This window comes from Mus musculus, chromosome 4 (genome assembly GCF_000001635.26).
Source record: "Mus musculus strain C57BL/6J chromosome 4, GRCm38.p6 C57BL/6J".
Taxonomy (NCBI): domain Eukaryota; kingdom Metazoa; phylum Chordata; class Mammalia; order Rodentia; family Muridae; genus Mus; species Mus musculus.
In genome coordinates, this window is record NC_000070.6 from 65,320,857 (window position 1) to 65,338,961 (window position 18,105).

Here is an 18,105-nt window from a genome sequence, read left to right on the forward strand (position 1 = left end):
TAGGTAAGGCACAAAGGGTTGCCTTGATTCCCAAGTTCCCTAGAGATAGTGATTGCAGCAGGGAAGTTAGGAGCCATGGTTAATGCATAGCTCTGTGCACGCATGTTAGATCTTAAATACCTCCATAAACTGACCACTTGGATGCCATGATGACTCCTTTAGGCCGAAGACTCCATGCCCCTTAACAGTTGAAGAAACAGAAACACGAGTACATGAATAAACTCTCTCAGGTCCCAGAGCTGGACTGTTGCAGAGCTGACATTTGGAGAGGTGCAGTTAAAACCATTACTATAGCATGCATTCCTCGTTTCTTTCATGTAGGGAGCCTGAGTTTTCAGATTTGACATATGATATGGTTTCTCTTCCACTCAGTAGTTAAAATAATTCTTTAGAACATTGAGCTTGCCGTATTCCAATAATATAGTTGTAAACAACTTCAGCTCTATGTGGCTTTCTTGGCTAAATAGATAGAGGGTATAAAGAGAGTGGAACATGACTTTTATAGACATACATAAGTACAGAGAGGAATGCAGTTTTGGTAAAGGATGCACAGTCCTCTTGTTCAAAATTTCACTTTAGCAGGTAAAGTCATGTCTTCTGCTGGGACTTGGCTTGTACATTTGGAACAAAACACACTCACTTGGTTTGGTTCCCTGACAACACCCACAGAAGTATTGCTCTCAGATTGGATGCTCAACCACATTGGCTTGTCTGTGCTCAAATTAGACAGAGTAGTCAGCAAGGATATCCTCACTGTCAGACGGTCAGCGGGTGCTGAGCGCTACAGGAAGTGGCCCTAGCAGAGACTAGAGCATCTAGAAGCTCCTGCAAAGCTGCCATTTAGAGGGAACAGAAAAAGCAAAGGCGTGAAGTGTGGCAAGCCAGAGATGCAGACAGGGCAATGATATGTTTACTTGATGCGAATGAAGGGCACATGTATAGCCAAGAGGTGGGGCTAGAAATCTCTGTGTTCCATATGGAAGCTATGGGAGTGCTAGCCCACATGCTTGCCTTCTTCTGAAGGCTAAAGTGTCTTAGCAGGTGGGTGCCTTATTTTTAAGGCAGATTTAGCCAGAGAAAGTGCCAGATGAACCAAACAGAAGAAGGAGAGAGAGAGGGGGAGTCTTGAGAAAGTAACACCAGTACCTTATGTTCCCACCTTCCACAGTGAGGCCTTTGGGACTTGAAACTCCCTGAGTAGTTTCCAATTAGCTCTAATACATCCTCTGCTGCAAGCCTTGCTCCTCAGCCAACTCTGGCCCATGTAGTGCTGAGGTCTGCAGGTCTTGAGAGGCTGGAGGCCAAATGCATCAGAGTCCCAGGCCAAGGATCCAGGAAATTGGGGTCAATTTCCTACTCCCCTGAGGACGCAGCACAATCATGGGGCTTAGAGCTTGGGGCTCCAAGAGGGAAAGTTCAAGTTCTCTAAAGTCCCATGAAACTGCATAAGCTTGCCACAAGCCCACAACAAGCCACTTAAAGAGGCCCTCTTAGTTTCCACATAACTGCAATCTCAGATGGGCCACATTCTTCTATATATGCTTCTCTTGCAATGGTGCCCACCTCCTGCTGGCCTGGGATAGACCTCAAGAGGGGCCCCTTTCTCTGCAGCTGGTGTGTGTGTGTGTGTGTGTGTGTGTGTGTGTGTGTGTGTGTGTGTGTGTTTAAAGACAAGGCAGCTTCAGTCCATATCAGCCCTTTCACGTTCTATCTCCCAGACATTAATTGTTTATTCCCTCATTCGTTTAGACGTTTATGCCTTTATTTTCTTTTTTTCTGGCCATCAGCCAATTTATTTCCTTATTAGTTAAAAACCAAAACCAAAACCAAAAACAAACAAACAAACAAACAAAAAACTACTTCCCATCCCATCTTTAGCTAAGCATCTGCAGAGAGGCAAGTAACAGACTGAGTGGCCTACATTACATGCAGGCTCTGAGGATACAGGGGTGCTGAGTCAAACCAGTCTCCAGGCTCCTGCAGAGCCTCTTGATCCATCCGGAAATGGTAGTTCTCCACTTGTTCTGGAGAATCCAGTCTCCTGAAGCCAACATCAAAGAGTCACACCTGTTGCACTCTGTTCTGCTTTACCCCGCCCTCACGGCTCAGCAGAACCACACCTTCCTTGGCCGTGGTCACTGCCCTGTCTTGCATTTGTGCCTGCGCTTCTCTCTTTCACGAATGTCCTTCCATTTCTCTTTTGTTTCTGGGAGCCCCATCAAACTTCTGGTTTGCTATGGTTTCACATGTTGAGTGGGTCATAAAGAAAGGATCTGTCTTTAAACTGCACTCTCTTACTTACTTACAGAAGAATGAGAAGTGAACTGTTGCTTACCTTAAAGAGCCAAAAGTAGAGATACACACAACCCGCTCTGAACCCTCTTGTGGCCATCGTAGTTGGAAGTACCTTGGAAGAGAAAGCTTCTCACCTGGGTTGCTTTCCTGGATCTAAAAAGGAAAGAAAATGCAGTGCACGGCTACCAGTTTTTGTGAATGCCTTGCCTGCCTCTTACATTTTATTGTCTGGATATAAAGAGTAGATGATGGGTTTCTGAATGTAAACAGCAATAATGTAAAACAAATATAAACAATTGGAATATCCCAAAGACCATTATTCTAGAAATTAGTAAACCTTGGAATTACTCGGTTTGGGAAGACTAGAGTAAGCTTCTTTGTTATCTGAGTCCTCAGTTTCTCCATAAGGTACTCACAATACCCCTGTTTCAAGATGACTGGGATTTAGCTATTAGAAACAAGTTATTTGGAACAATTCTAGCCTGTGGGGGAAATGACACATTGAAATGGCATCTTTCATACTGAGATGCATGTCCTTTGCACAGCTGGAGTCTGTCATGTCCTAAGAGTGTTTCTCTGGTGTTCAGGGCCGTGGGAGCAATATCATTCACTGCCGGAAAGATGGCACTTGGAGTGGTTCCTTCCACGTCTGCCGAGAGATGCAAGGCCAGTGCTCAGCCCCAAACCAACTCAACAGTAACCTCAAATTGCAGTGTCCTGATGGCTATGCAATAGGTAAGACGAGTCTAGATGGGAAACAGTGGCATATGTGTTTTCATCCATGAGCCTAGGCTAATGCCTGGTGTATTTCTGATCTTATATCCATATGAAACCTGACTCTGTGAGAGACACAGAGAAGAGTGAGACAAACTTTGTCTTCCCACCAATGAACTCATGAACAGGATCCTGGTTATACTATATAATATTGTGGGCAAGTGAGTGCAGCTATGGTAGAGAAAAGCTGTCAATGACCAACTGGGATAGAGAAGCACTCGGAGGAACTGATGCTTAGCCACAGATTTGCTAGACTTTGTCACATTTTCTAGGGAGAAGAAACTGAAACCAAGAAACTAAAGAGCAGGAAGTAAGACAGCATACAGGATCCACTGTGGCTGTTTTCATGATGAATTGTAGAATATACCTTATGCAGAGCACTCAAGAGCACTTGATGCTGGTCAAATGCTGGTTCCCAAAAGGGCATCATTGCTGATCCTTTTAACCAACTTTAACAGATGAGAGATAAAACCTTGAATGGACAGGGGAACTTGCCCAATTCCTAAGGTTTGACTTACTCCAAAGGCTCACCTCTCTTCCTGGCTGCCTTTAGAGAATAAATGGCTTCTTCAACCTTCAGTTTGTATGTGTGTACATGGTTTCTGTGGGGGAAATTTAGAGCATATAGAACCTGATTTAAAGGCATCTTACCTCATTAAGATGATTTCCTAATTAACCAAGGTGTGACCTCCAGGGAATTGAATGTCCTTATTCAGGGCCAGTGTGATTTATAGGAATATTTCCAGGGCTGTCTGGCACAGAAGGTCATCTGAACATATACAAAGCCTACATGTTCTTTATGAAACATGCTGAGAATTATCACTGTGTGTCCAGAGCAAAAAGGTCTGTGGCTGGATATAGAAGGTGCCTAGCGGTTCTTCATTTCTTTTTGAAGATGATAACACAGAAAGTCAGAAATTCAGAAAGCAGAATTTGTTGCCATCTGAACTTAGAGCTAGCGCCAGCACTCCTCCACAATTTTTATGGTACTAGCTCCCGCCAGGGTCAAAATATAGCAAGGATTCAGTATGCTCTCCCTGATCAAGATCTTACAAAACAACTAAGGGGAGCCAGACCAGAAGAATTATGGAGAAATGAGGGCTTGTGGTCACATAATCATTCTAGACAGTTGGGGCAACAAGTGTCTGAAACAGTGGCTGCTGTATCCCAAGGCCAACCTTTCCTATTTTCCATTATTCCTCATGAGTTTGAATGTCTGTGAACATCTATGACAGAACAGTCTAGAGACAGAAGAAGGGATGGGTAGTTGGATTTGTCATTCACCCAGTGGGACTTTTATACAGCCAAAGCAGGAAAGAGAAATTCCTATGATACCAGTTCTATGTTGCTTTCCTGTCCCTTCAAACCCATGTTCCCATGGTAGCCTAGATGCTCATCCTATGGATAGTACACAGTTGTTAATCAGTGGGTGGGAAGCTCTAGTGGGAAAGGAGAAAGAGAAAAGGGTATCAGGAGAATAACAATGGAAGCAGAGAAAGAAAAGAGGAAAATCCGTTTTCCCTCTACTATTCCTTACAGTCTAGTGGCTCTCATTTAGCCCCAGGAAGAACCCTACCCAGGAATCCCCTTTTCCCTATGGAGAAGGGATTGTTTATAAGCCTTGTATTAGGGCAAGGTAGGGGTCAAACTTGTGGCTGAAGACCCACTGGGAGTCACTCTGACACTTTCTGGATCCTTCCACATGCATGTGTGCCTATCGTGAGCTCCAAGGGAAGTCACTCCTTTTCCTTGGAGGAAGAAGCAAGGGCCTGGTGAAGTCAGAACTCTGTGATGATGCCAACTGTGGCTCATATATCACAACATTGCAATTTGGTCCTGAATCTGGCACTAGGAAGAGGAGCCAGAGCAAGACAGGACAGAAGAAACAGGGAGAGAGGGAGGGAGAGACAATGGCAGAGAACAACCAGTTTTTCCTCTTCCTATTATGCCTTTTCCTCCTTTCTTGGGACAGAATACCATTGTCTATTATCCAGAGGAAACATCTTTTTTTTCCCCAAGATAATTTTATCATGACAGTTTTGTTTCATCTGTTCTCTCCAAACTCCTTTAGAATTGGTCTCACAGTAACATAAGGTACGCCACAGAATTCCTCTGACAGCTCAGTAACATCTGTCTCCCTATTCGCATTAGTCATCATTTGTTTTTATCTTTTTGTGTCTTCATTTCTTGGGTATTGTGTGTGTGTGTGTGTGTGTGTGTGTGTGTGTGTGTGTGTGTGTGTGTGTGTGTGTTTCTTCACTGTTCTTTTTACCTCTCTATTCCCACTTTTCTATGTGGCTGTAGCTTACCCAACACCAAGCCTGAAAGTTAGGAGAAGATCTGTGTATAAGAAGATCTGGGTCTTTTGTATGGCAGCAGAGAAAGGTGACTGCCTGTGCTTTGGCTCCCCTACCTAAGAAATGGTGGCAAAGACACCTGTCTCAACATGGTGTTGGATTTTCAGGAAAGTGGAATGACATAAGAAAGCCACCTGGCAGAATCAAAGTCATCTCTTCTTCTGTACTCAGTGTTCCTAGGTTATGGTAAAATGGATCTTAACATTGGTTTAAATGTGCAAACCCAGTTGCTCTTTTCTTTTAGATGGAATACGATATTAATATGGTAACAAGGAAGGCACTGGATAAGCTGTGTGTGGTGTGGTGTTTTGTGTGTGTATGTGTGTGTGTGTGTAAAGGGATGATTAGAATGGCTCATTGAAAAGGTTACTTGCTAGAAAGATTTGGCCCAGTATTTTTGCACTGAGTGGCTTGTAGGTAGGATTTGACAGGCTTTCTGGTGGAGTCAACACATTGAAAAGTTAAGCTCTGGGCTAGTCACTGTGATGAGGGTTGCTCAATGGATCAGAGGCAGCTGAATGGAAGTAAAGGGATCCGAGGTGACTCTCCTTTCCACTGCTTGTGTTGATAGCCACACCAACTGGAAAATAGAAAAGTAACAGTGCCTACCATGGGCATGGTGCCCCATAGGTATGTGGAGATATGGCTGAGCCGTTACTTTACCTTGTGATTCCCCTTAGGGTCAGAGTGTGCCATCTCGTGCCTGGACCATAACAGCGAGTCCATCATCCTTCCCGTTAACTTGACAGTGCGTGACATACCCCATTGGATGAACCCCACACGAGTACAGGTGAGTGACTAAGGCCATCTAGCTATGGCTAACAGGGAAGAGAAAGACATTTTCGAGCTCCTACTGTGCCTTTGCTCTATCCAAGTTCATCCGTCTACGTATAGGATCTCATTCAAGCACATCTGTTTTCTGAGGGATATTTTTTTACCACAAATTTCCATCTATAATTTTTTAGTACACCTCATTAGCTTTTCCCCTAAAAGCCTTGTATTTATTTTCCTACCCGATGCCTAGGATACTATTGAGGACATTGAGTCAAATGCACATATGCAAGGGACTTAGAATTAGATCCTGCTGTACTCAAGGATAGGGCTGCTTTGTGTTTCTAGCACCTCTGTGTAGTTGTAGTTTACATTGCCTCTATCTCTTCTATCTTTCTCCAATGCTTTCCTTACTTGGTGGAATGCAGCCATCATGGGATATTCAGGACAGGTGATAAGTCCAGCCTAGTGTTAGTAGCGTTCATGTTGTATTCAGGTACCTGGAGTTCTGCATACAGGGTGACTTAAACCTCAGCCGGTACCCTGTACTCACAGAATCTGCTATCTCAGGTGTACCAGAGAGAGTTCAGACATGACGCTTATTCTGACCTTGCCGTGGAGCCAGGCTGTCTGGCTCCTGGACAGATGATTGTTCATGCCCTAGAGTGGTACCACTACCAAGTTGACCTTGAAGACAACCATTGTTTCCTAGTTCCTCTTGTGTTTCCTGACCAGTCGAGGGCTCCAGAGATAATTTGGGACCTACTCTAGTCTTCTGAGACATCATAGTTCTGAAGTTTCCATGAATCCCTTTAAGAATGACTTGTCACCTTGGAGAAGCTAGGGCAACAGGATCAGAGGGTGGGCAGGCAAGTCTCACCTATATCTCTAGCCACCAGCTTTTCTGCCTGAGATTCAGGAGTTGCTTTCTGCCTGCCTACTGCCGATGGAGATCTGGATAGCTTGGTATAACCTGATACAGGGTGTTCTGTTTCTCAAATGAGCTGAGAGAAGACTTTCTTTAAGGGCTTACTCAGCACTCTAGCATGAGGACTTGGCCAGACCCCTCAGCTATCCAACTACACCAATGTCCACATTTCTTCCTTCCCCTGCCTCTTTCTCTTCTTGCTCTCTTACCTCTACTTTTGTTTTTTTACCCTTTGTTTTACTTTTATCCTGATTCTACTTTGAAACATTGTTTCAATTTCTCTCATTTCCCATCTCTTTCACCAGGTTCAGCCTCTCCCTTCTACACTTCCATCATCCCCAATCTGCCTTTCTTTCTGTTTCTACACAGTATACCTTTATTGCCTAACCTTAGGCTCCTACATCTCAGGGTACCTTTCCCCATTTTTAACCAGATCAATAAGAGGATTACTTCACTCTGATTCCCCAATGTGCTTGATATATCTGAATACATGCAGCAGTAGCCACAGATCCTGTTTACATGTGAGATACACCAGAAAGCTGGTGGTCTCTCAGCCCAAGCCTCACAGTTTACACTAGAGAACCTGAAGATTCTACTCTGAAGAACAGGTCAAGGTCACGTGGATCTGCGCCCTGACCTACTGATCAGTACTCCAGACTGGTAGAAACTCCCACCGCTTTCCCCCACACTACTTCTCACATGCTTCTAAACAGAGGAGTGCCTCCCACACAAGAGAATTCCCTGACAAACTCAGTACTGAGGCTTGAGTCCTTTCTTACCCACTAAGTGAATTCTTACCTTTTCCTCTATGAACTCTGAGTACTAAAGCGTTCAGTAATAATTCATTATGAAATGAATTCATGGATTTGAAAGACCACAAGCTGCCCCCTTTCTTGAGTTGCCCACCTGCTGTCTGTCATAGCCTCACCCCCCTCCCCCTGGTTTGCATGCCTTTATTGATGCTGGACTACCAAGAGAGCTGTAACGAGGTTCAGATCCCCACCAGTCTCTGGAGGCCTCATTATACAAAAGGAAAAAAATGTAGGGAAAGTGAGGGGGTGAAGGGCATAGATTGATGACTTCCAGGGCTAAGGCAGCAATGCTGGCCTCTGCTGCACCCTTGCCCCCTGAGCAGTAAGAGCTTCGGAGAGCAGAAGGCTAGTTCAGACGTCTCCAGCCAGACACAGGGAGGTTTTGGATGGCTCCTTGGTCTTCTAAGAGGTGGCTTCATGTACCGGTGCGAGGAGGATGCTGGCAAATGTGGCTCTGCTCCCATTTAGCCACCTTTGCCCTAGGGTAAGAGTGTGAGACCAGAACTGACATTTAATAGATACCTGTTATGAGCAGTCATTTCCCATCCCTCTCTGCCATGTACGTAGTCTGTCACCCACCCACCTACACACACACACACACACACACACACACACACACACCATATACATAAGCATCCCTATGCAGTGGCTGGAATTGGACTCCTATTGTTTCAGTGGAGGAAATGAAATCTCAGAGAAGGATCCCCCCCACCATGAAGTTGCAGTTTATTGTAGCTACCTCTGCACTTCTAACGGGATGGAGAATAACAACAAAGGCAAAGCATTTATTGATTGCTTGTAAGGAATGCTCTGGCAAATGCTTATTAAGAAGGACTGTACACATGCATGCACACATACACATGCAAACATATGAGCTCTGGTTTGTGGCATTTCCCAGATCTCTGGTGTAAACTCTCCCACTATGTAGGATACCAAGGCTCCTCAGTGCTTATCACTGAACACCAGGTTGGAAAGACACAAGTGGTTGTCATCCCCTGAATCCCATGCAGCCCTCAGCTACAGTAAATAGTAAAGAGTTCCATAATTTTACTTCTATTAGCAATCTCATCACAAACATGAGAGAAATAATTATCACAACATGGCATATTCATGTTGCATGTTCTAGAACAAATCCTATTATTTTTCTACTTTACAGTTTTCCCCATTATTGAAATGAGAGTTAGGCACAGGTGAGGTGTTCGAAACTCAAGCACACACAGATCCAGGCAGGTGGGGTAGAAGGGGAAGCTAGCTGAACATACTGCTCTGTATGTTATTTTATACAGAGAATCATATTAGTTTTGGCAGCAGGAGTATTTACTGGAAATATTTCAGAAACTCAGAAAGATAGAAAACTACAGCAGACACTCCTGTATATACAACCCAACTTAAAAGAAAACTTTATTGTTGTAGAGAAAGTGCCTTCCTTTTTCTTAACATGAAATTTATACACCCTTATTAAGCTTGAGACTTGGTAAGTTATGCTCATGTGTGCCTGTGTAACTACTACTATAGCAGAATGTAAAACTTTCCAGATAGTCAGGCAACCATCCATAACTTTACCAAGTGATGCCTCTATCACCAGAGCAACCAGTGTCTATGTATTTATCATTATACATTAATGGTACTTCTTTTTGTACTTCATATAATTGGATTCATATAGTATATGTCTTATGAGTTTCAGCCATAAGCATACTTAATTGATATTATGAAAGAGACCATTTTTTAAGTAAGTTGTTCCTTTTTCAATAACCCTTGATGCACATATACCATAAACTCTTCGGATATACATGTACAGTAGACTCTTCTTCTAATTGAAAAAGTGAGGTGAGACAAACCCAATAATAGAAATACCTCTAGCTTGTATCTAGCATGTATCTCCTCATGCTATAGGAGATACAAGTAATTATAGGAAAGCAGGAAAATTGTCATTGCTATCATCATGCGTATGGTGTGTGTGTGTGTGTGTGTGTGTGTGTGTGTGTGTGTGTGTGATAGTCAGAAACTTTATAGTTCCTCTATGTGTTTGTGATAGTCAGAAACAAGCTCACGAAGTGAGAACCACCTTTTTGTGGGTGATGAGGGTTGATCTTGGATTGTCAGTTTCTCACAGCAAGCATTTTAATCACTAAACTGGTCACAGTGCCCCCATCCCCAACATGGACATAGTGGTTAACAAGCTTTTGCTAGATTGAGGTTGGTTCTTGCCAAATACAGCAGTGTGGAAATGTGGGTTTGTGTGGCCACATTTTCATGTGTGTGTGTGTGTGTGTGTGTGTGTGTGTGATGAATATGAAGTTTTCTTAATGTCAAAATATCTTTTTGCTTTGAATAACCTCAACCCTCTAAAATACTAGTATGCCAAAGCAAACATTTCTGTGGCTTGTGTAGCCTGGAAGCTACTAGCTTACAACCTTTAAATGAGAGAGAGAGCCTATTCCACACAGAGTTTCTAGAATTATGGAAGATTTTCCCCTGTCGTAATGAAGCTCTCTAGCATATACATCCCCTTGCTAGGGCTATCAGGAGTGTCCCATAGCAGAAGGTATTATTCTAGCAACATATGTATCTAATTATTCCAGGTGACCGAGTCTTTGGTTTTTACAATTACTTTTAGAAAAAGAATGGAGGGAAGGAAGAGATGAATAGAAAAAAGGAAAAGGAAATAAGCATGCCTATTTATGGATGAAATATGTATTATGTAGTTTGCTATTGCTCTTTCATATCATCTCTATCACTTTGTCGCATCACAGCCGAGTGAGGTAAATGCTGTTCCCTGGTGTTACATCTGCCTCAGATTTTCTACCTTTCCAAACCTTGGTCTTCTCATCAATCAAAAAGGGAGACACTTTAAAATCATAACTTTAGGGGTTTGAAAAATGGAGGGATAGAAGCCTAGACCTTGAAATATGACAGAGATAGGTTTACTTGTTGATGGTCACTTCCTATGTATGTAATTGGAACAACTTGTTGATTTTCATATTGCTTCAGTTTCCAGAGTCAAAATAGTTTTCTCAGAATTCTGATGAGGTGTCAGTGAGATGCTGTAGGCACTGTTCTTGGAGAACATTCACTAAAGAGAAGATTTTGTGCTGAGGACAAGGAGGATGGTGGTGGTAGTGCTGTTGACTGAGTTGATAGTGACTCTGCTAATATGTTGGTGGTGATTATGATGGTGGAGATGGTAGTGATGCTGTGAGGATAGAGGCTGCTTGCTAATGATGGGGAGTTGTGTGATTCACTTTTTACCACTGTGAAGAAACATTTGAGCAAACTTATAAGAGGAAGTGTTTATTTCTTGCTGATGGCTTTGGAAGCTTCAATCCATGGCAACTTGGCCACAGAGCTTCAGGAACCCTTGAGTTAACAAGTCAAATATTATGGTGAGGACATGGGATGTCTCAGAGCTGCTTACATCATAGCAAACAGGAGTCAGAGAGCAACAGAGGAGTGAATCAGGGATAAGATATAGTCTCTTCAAAGTCATGGCCTAGCTTCTACTTCCTCAAATCAGGACTTACCTTTAAAGTTTCTACTATCTCCCAAGAGTCTAGTGAATTATAAACACATAGTTCACTGATTATATCACATCTTTCTTGACCAAATCAAGTTCTAAAACCCCATCAGCTCCTAAGCAAGACTTAAACCTATGAACTTTTGCTGATGGCTTCTCTAGTTCTGCTGGTGGTGTGAGGATGGTAATTACAGTCATGAAGAGAAGATAGTCCAATCTTCCTCCATCCCAAAGCAGAAAATGAAGGCCCTCTTGAAGACCTTATATGAATAATTCTGGATGGGCCTGATGTCTCATTGACATTAAGAACAAGGCTAACATTTGAGGCACCTCACAGGATCTCCCAGTTCATGGTGCACTCAGTCTATCCTCTCTTTTGGCTCTCACTGCCAGTCTACTTTCCTGGTTTCCCTAGCACACAGAGGGGCCCTGTGGCAAACAGGTGGGGTATGCAGCCTTGGGTAGCAGTGGAAAGTCCAAATACTTGGAAAGATAAATAGGCTCAGGCAGATAGCACAAAAGTCCCTTTTCTGAACTCACGTCAAATAAACCTCAACTGACAGAACCTTGTGCAACCACACCAACGTGCTCTTACAGAAGGATGAAATTAGATCTCAAGTAAGGAGAGCAGAATGGTTATCAAGTCCCTGGTGGATCCTAAAAGGGCTGTTTTCTTTTTCTTGAACCTTTTACTAAATACTTTCCCATGTCCCTGGGTTTAGGTTGGGAGCAAACTCTTGGACTCATAGAAGAAAATCTTATTAGAGTTCCTCAGAGAAATAAAGCAGGTGGGCTTGTCTACTTTGGCCCTATGACTGGGCGGCAGAAGCAGAAATGATGTGGAATACACTGCCATTGCTTCACAGGTTCTTCAGTTGGACACCATGCTTGGCTCTGCAGAACACAGAGAGATCTGAAAGCGAGGCCCACTCTCAAGAAGCTTCGCTGCTTTGTCTAGAAAGCCATTCTTAGTATTTGCTCATCTCAACATGTCATCATAGCAAGCTGATGGCTTTTTCAGGACACATTGCACAAAAATATTACCAGCAGTTCAAGCTAAAATTTTACTCATACGTGTTTTATTTAAAGTTCCATGGTGGCCCTGGTGTTGCAGCAACTCTTAGAAAGTTAGGGCAGGAGTGTTTCAAGTTTGAGCCAGCCTAGGCTATAACAGTAAAACCCTTTCTCAAAAAAGAAAGAAAGGTAGGTAGAGCAAAATCCCATGAGTTCACCTATCAATAGAGGTGAGATAGTGTATACATTATGCTTTTTGAACAAGATATTAATTTTAACTCAGACTATGCCAACTAGACACTGTGACTGACATCACTGATATTCTGACATTCAAGAAGTAAGGAAGACAAATGGAGAAATTATTATCCACTGGAAAAAATAATCTCTATTATGAGATGGGTTTAGTCCTTCATTAAAAACAAAATGAAACAAAGCTACTTATTGAATAATCTATGAGGGGCAGGCACTGTCTCAGGCAAGGATATCCAATTTGTGAACCTGATGTGCTGTAGAACTGAGAAGAAAGTTACCTTACTTAGTCTTAGACTGGGGTCATGTGACTTCCTCTGTTAGAGGCATGCCGTGCCAAGAAACTAATTACACTTTGGCTCTCCTGTAAGTCTGCCCTCAGGGAGAGAATAGGATGGTCACATGTATTTCCCACTTTCTGGCCCATGTGACTGTTCATTTCTTAATTAAATTAATCAACTGGCACTCATCCAGGAGAGCAATCCCTGCCCATATATATAACTTCCATACTTTCATGGCTGGTCTAAATCATAGCTATCTTTAGCTCCATAAACAAGCATATATTTCATTTTCTTAAAGAAACAGTTGTAATGCTACATGAAAAGAGAGGTTTCTATGGGAAAATTTAAAAGGGGGCATTTAGGATTTTTATGATTATTCCATTCTGGATACTATGTCATCTTTTTGGCTTTATCTTTCCTTGTTCATCTATGTTATGAAGTATTGTCACATTGGATTTTATGTAATAAGTTAACTTAAATCATTGATGGAATAACTGATATTGTCAAATCCTGGATTCCACCACTAACCAACTATGGGCTTTAGGAAATTTATGACACAAGATTGATGCCTACCTCACAGCTTGGTAGTAAGAAAAAAAATAAGATAATACACAACATAATTGATGCTAAGAATGTACTCAATATATTTTAAATATTATTATCATGATTGTAGTTATTAGTGCTAAAACAATACACCATGTGTATGAACGTGTGTGTCTGTGTGTGTATGTGTGTTTGTATATGTGTGTGTGTATGTATTTGAATGTGATTGTGTTCTGTCTGACGTGGTTGTGAAAAGCACCATTGAGGAAATGAGATGTAGAGATATTTAGAGGACAGATAAAGATTCTTCAGATGCCAAAATGGGACAGGTAATTCAGTGCAGAAGCACCAGTTCTCTGTGAAACAAAAGTGTGTACAGCTTCCGGAATTCATCAGCAGAACATGATACCAAGAAGGTTCTTTGAAAGTCTGAAGCTCCACAACAGAGTCCCTCATTCCTGAACCAGCCCCGTTGTTCTCAGATAATTATATAATACAGCAGCATCATTGGAGACGCGCTTCAGATACAAAATCACAGTCCTGCACTCAGATATTTGGATTTATTAGAACTCAACACAGAGTAGACAAATCTGTCTTCTTAAGGAGAGACAGATTCTACAAATTCCAATAGAATATGATCCTCAGATTGTTGTGGGAGAAGGAGCTTATACTGGGAGAAGCCTTATTCATTTTTTTTCTTTTTTTTAATTAGGTATTTTCCTTATTTACATTTTCAATGCTATCCCAAAGGTCCCCCATACCCACCCCCCCCAATCCCCTACCCACCCACTCCCCCTTTTTGGCCCTGGCGTTCCCTGTACATGTCTTTACTATAGTCACTAATGTGTACACACACACCCCACATGCACACACCCACACACATACATACACACACACACACACACACACACACACACACACAGAGAGAGAGAGAGAGAGAGAGAGAGAGAGAGAGAGAGAGAGAGAGAGATCCTTCTTCTCCTACCTTGTCCCCAACGAGCCAAAGGTCGAACAGGAATTTTCTAAAAGGCTTTTCTTCTTGAGTTTCTTTCCCCACAAGTCTGCTTTTCCTTAACCCTTACTCCTGCCACAGCAATAAAGAACCATGACACATACGGTGAAAACAAATATTATTTTAATCTTAGGGCTCCTGTTATTGCAAGTACTTGGGCAACTTCTTCATGTAAATACCAGGGTGAGGTCAGGATTTGGATAGTCTAAAAGAGGTGAGGTGGTTTAATGTGCTGCCAACCAAAAGTTGGTTCCCTCCCAATCCCAAACCCACCTGATCCCTTTCTCCATCTCTCTGCAGAGGATTGTCTGCACTGCTGGTCTCCAGTGGTATCCCCACCCTGCTCTGATCCACTGTGTCAAAGGCTGTGAGGTGAGTCACAAGAAGAGATGTCTCAGCTCAGACTAAGTACTTATGGTGTTTTGATTTTGATGGTTACAATTTACTATACCTACTAAGCTATACACGTGCATTGGTACAGTTGTTAAGAATGAATCAGAAATATCATATTCTACAGATAATAGAATCTGGATAGAGAGGTATAAAGAAGCATACTCAAAAAAATAGTGAGTATATAACAGTTCTGAGAGTCCAAGGCAAGCTTTTCTTTCTGCAAAGCCTAGAGCCAAATATTTTTGGAACACAGGAGATAGAAAGATGGTCAACCAGAAGTGTGATTAACATGCAAGCTTGAGGACATGAGTTCAGATCCAGCACTCAAAACAAAACATCGGGTGATGCGGTATATACTTTTAATTGTAGCATCATGGCGGTAGATTCAGGAACATCCTTGAGGCCAACCAGTCAAGCATTACAGTGAACTTGAGATTTACTAAGAGATTCTAGCTCAAAAAATAGGGTAGAGAGGAACTGAAAACTATTCGTGACATCAATGTCAGGCTTGCATGCAGAAACACACATATGCCAGGTCCCTCACAACATGTACATATGTGTATAAGGCAAATAAGAGACCGAAACCATATTTATGTAACATAAATAATATAGCAGATACTATAATAGCAATATGTCATTTAGCTTGTATAGTGTCACGTGTGGTCATCTTTCTTTTAATTTGCATTTCCCTAATGACCCTTGCTTTTAGGTGAATTCTGTCTGGCTCCTCCTCTTAATCACTTAGTAATCCTTCAATACCAGAAATAATCTGGACACTTTTAACCAAACCTTTGAGTTTAAGTAGGAGATCCTTTCTGACCCTCAAAGTTGTTGACTTCCCAATTAAGCCATTTCCTGGCCTTGGGTTTATGGAGGGCTAGCTCTATCAGTGATGGTTTGGGGATAGGGTTGGCAGGCAAGTTCTTGGGATGCAGCTGTGTTCGTGAGGAAAGGTTTACATGGAAACCAAAGCTACTTCTTTGCATCAGTCTAGCACTTCCTGAGAAGATACAACACATTGTCCCTAACAAATGTCTAGAAAGAAACAGGTGTCCTCAGTCTTCTCAGATGGAGTTGAAAAGGAGTCTCCCAACCACTCCCAAATGGGTATCAAAGCTCTGTAGTCTCAGACTTCAGGTAGAGGACCTTGATAGTGTTTTAGAAAAATCTATGTGAACTGGAAATGTTCTTTAAATAAAGAGATCATCTAAACCAAATCATTCTTTAAAAGATGGGGAAATAGACCCAGGCAACTGTTTTCAGGAGAATTTGGTGGAACTCCAAAAATAAGAATATTACTAATATGACCTAGGTATACCTGATTGCTACATGAACAGGAAAATTAGAATCAGAAATGGATAGACTGCTATCTGTTTGTTTGCCATGACGGCCAAAGAGTCAAAACATGAACCAAGATATTCTGTCTGCTAGCCTGCTGGTTTATGTTCCTTTCCATCTATCACCTGCTCATAGCCATTTCCTGTGTCACAAGACATTAGGAGCCAAAAATTTCTTCCCTTTGTGGCTAGTGATCATATATGTTTTTATCAGGATAGGCAGCATGGTAGTTTTCAAGAACTCTCATTCCTTCAGGCTTCATCCAGAATGATAAAATATGGCCATAGCTTTGGCACCATTGCTTCTTTTCATGTCTCTGAATCATTGTTGTGTTTGTGAGAACGACATCTTTAGTTACCTGAGCACTCATTATGCTGAGATGGCAGTCTGGGCATTCAGTGTGACAGCAGAATTTGATCCCTCCTTTGACTCAGCACTGAGCCAAAAGACCCTCTATCACTGCTGGGCACTGAACCCTGACAATGATGCTTATCACACTTAATCCCTCATCTTCTTCTATCATGCTCAGTTTAGAGCTAATACTTGGTGTCTTATTGAAAATAAAAGGATGCTCAGAAGAGAAATAAATGCTGGGATCAGGAGTGAGATATTAAACTCTATGCTATGACAGCAAGTCACCTGTCATATTTTGTCCCTCATATATTCACTCAACATACACCATTTCATTAACCATTTTGCTAAATGTTTATTGATCATATAATTGATAATTTTTTCTATGAGTTGCCGGACATTTTTGTAGGAAATTTGGGGTATGAAACCAGAAGACATATGTCTAATCTTTTGAAAACTTACAGTGATAATAAAGAAGATAAAGATGAAGAATCTAACATTATGGTCCAAACTATATATAAAATGAGTATAAGAGGGTGTGGAAGCATAGAGCGTTCAGAGGCCACTAGCAAAAGCACAAGAGTGGGTGGAGATGATTTTTGAACTATGTTCTGAAGGATGGATTTTTTTTTGTCTGAATGCATTATTATTTAAAGTACTGACTGGATGTGGAATAAAGCTCTATACAGGAACTTTTTCTATGTTGTTTCCTATCTCTAAACATTTTCTCTCTTACTCCATGTAATTAACTCCATGTAAATAACTGTTATTTATGATTGTTACCTCCATTTGAATGTTATTTCCTCCAACACATTTTCACTGAGCATTCTCAGACAAGTTCAAAAGATTTTCTATAATAGTACCAAGTGACTATTTGATTAAAGGCCCCTTCTTTCATAAAGTGTACTATCTGGATGGGTAGTGTAGATGGACAGATGATGAATGGATGGATGAATGGATGCGTGAATGGACTGATAGGTAGATGGACAGATGGATGGATGGATGGATGGATGATCATGAAAGGGCACCAAGGGAAGAGACCACATGTAGAAAGCCAACTCCTCCTTTTCCAATCAAGTTTTATTTATTATATGAAAGGGTATACCTTTAATAACCTGTCTACAGATTATCTGCTGGAGAATTAAAATGGAAAGGGGCTTATGCTTTGTTGTTGAATATGAATGTAACAATGTGTTTGCTGTGGAAGCTACGTGGCAGAGTCATTCCACAACTTGAAGCCATGTGTGTGTAGGTGTGAGTGTACTCATATACATGAGCACAGCACTATTTTTAGCTTCATATTACTAAGATCTGTCTTACACTCTAAATGAGAAATAATGAAAGACAAATTTAACATACAGAATTGCAGGCACAAAGGCTGGATGAATGAGAATTTGCAACACATATGCAAAAGCCAGTCATGAAACACAGATTAGACTCCTTGTGAACTTGGTTCTCCTTAGAGCCAGCCAT

The 18,105-nt window shown here is 41.8% G+C and overlaps 1 protein-coding gene across 1 annotated transcript in view; it reads left to right on the forward strand.

The window, feature by feature from the left end:
- Pappa (pregnancy-associated plasma protein A) overlaps positions 1 to 18,105 on the forward strand; it is a 233,336-nt gene that overhangs the window by 196,683 nt on the left and 18,548 nt on the right. The window contains exons 18-20 of the mRNA NM_021362.1: positions 2,883 to 3,030; positions 6,107 to 6,216; positions 14,851 to 14,922. Coding sequence (NP_067337.1) covers positions 2,883 to 3,030; positions 6,107 to 6,216; positions 14,851 to 14,922 — 330 coding nt within the window. The remainder of the gene's footprint in view (positions 1 to 2,882; positions 3,031 to 6,106; positions 6,217 to 14,850; positions 14,923 to 18,105) is intronic.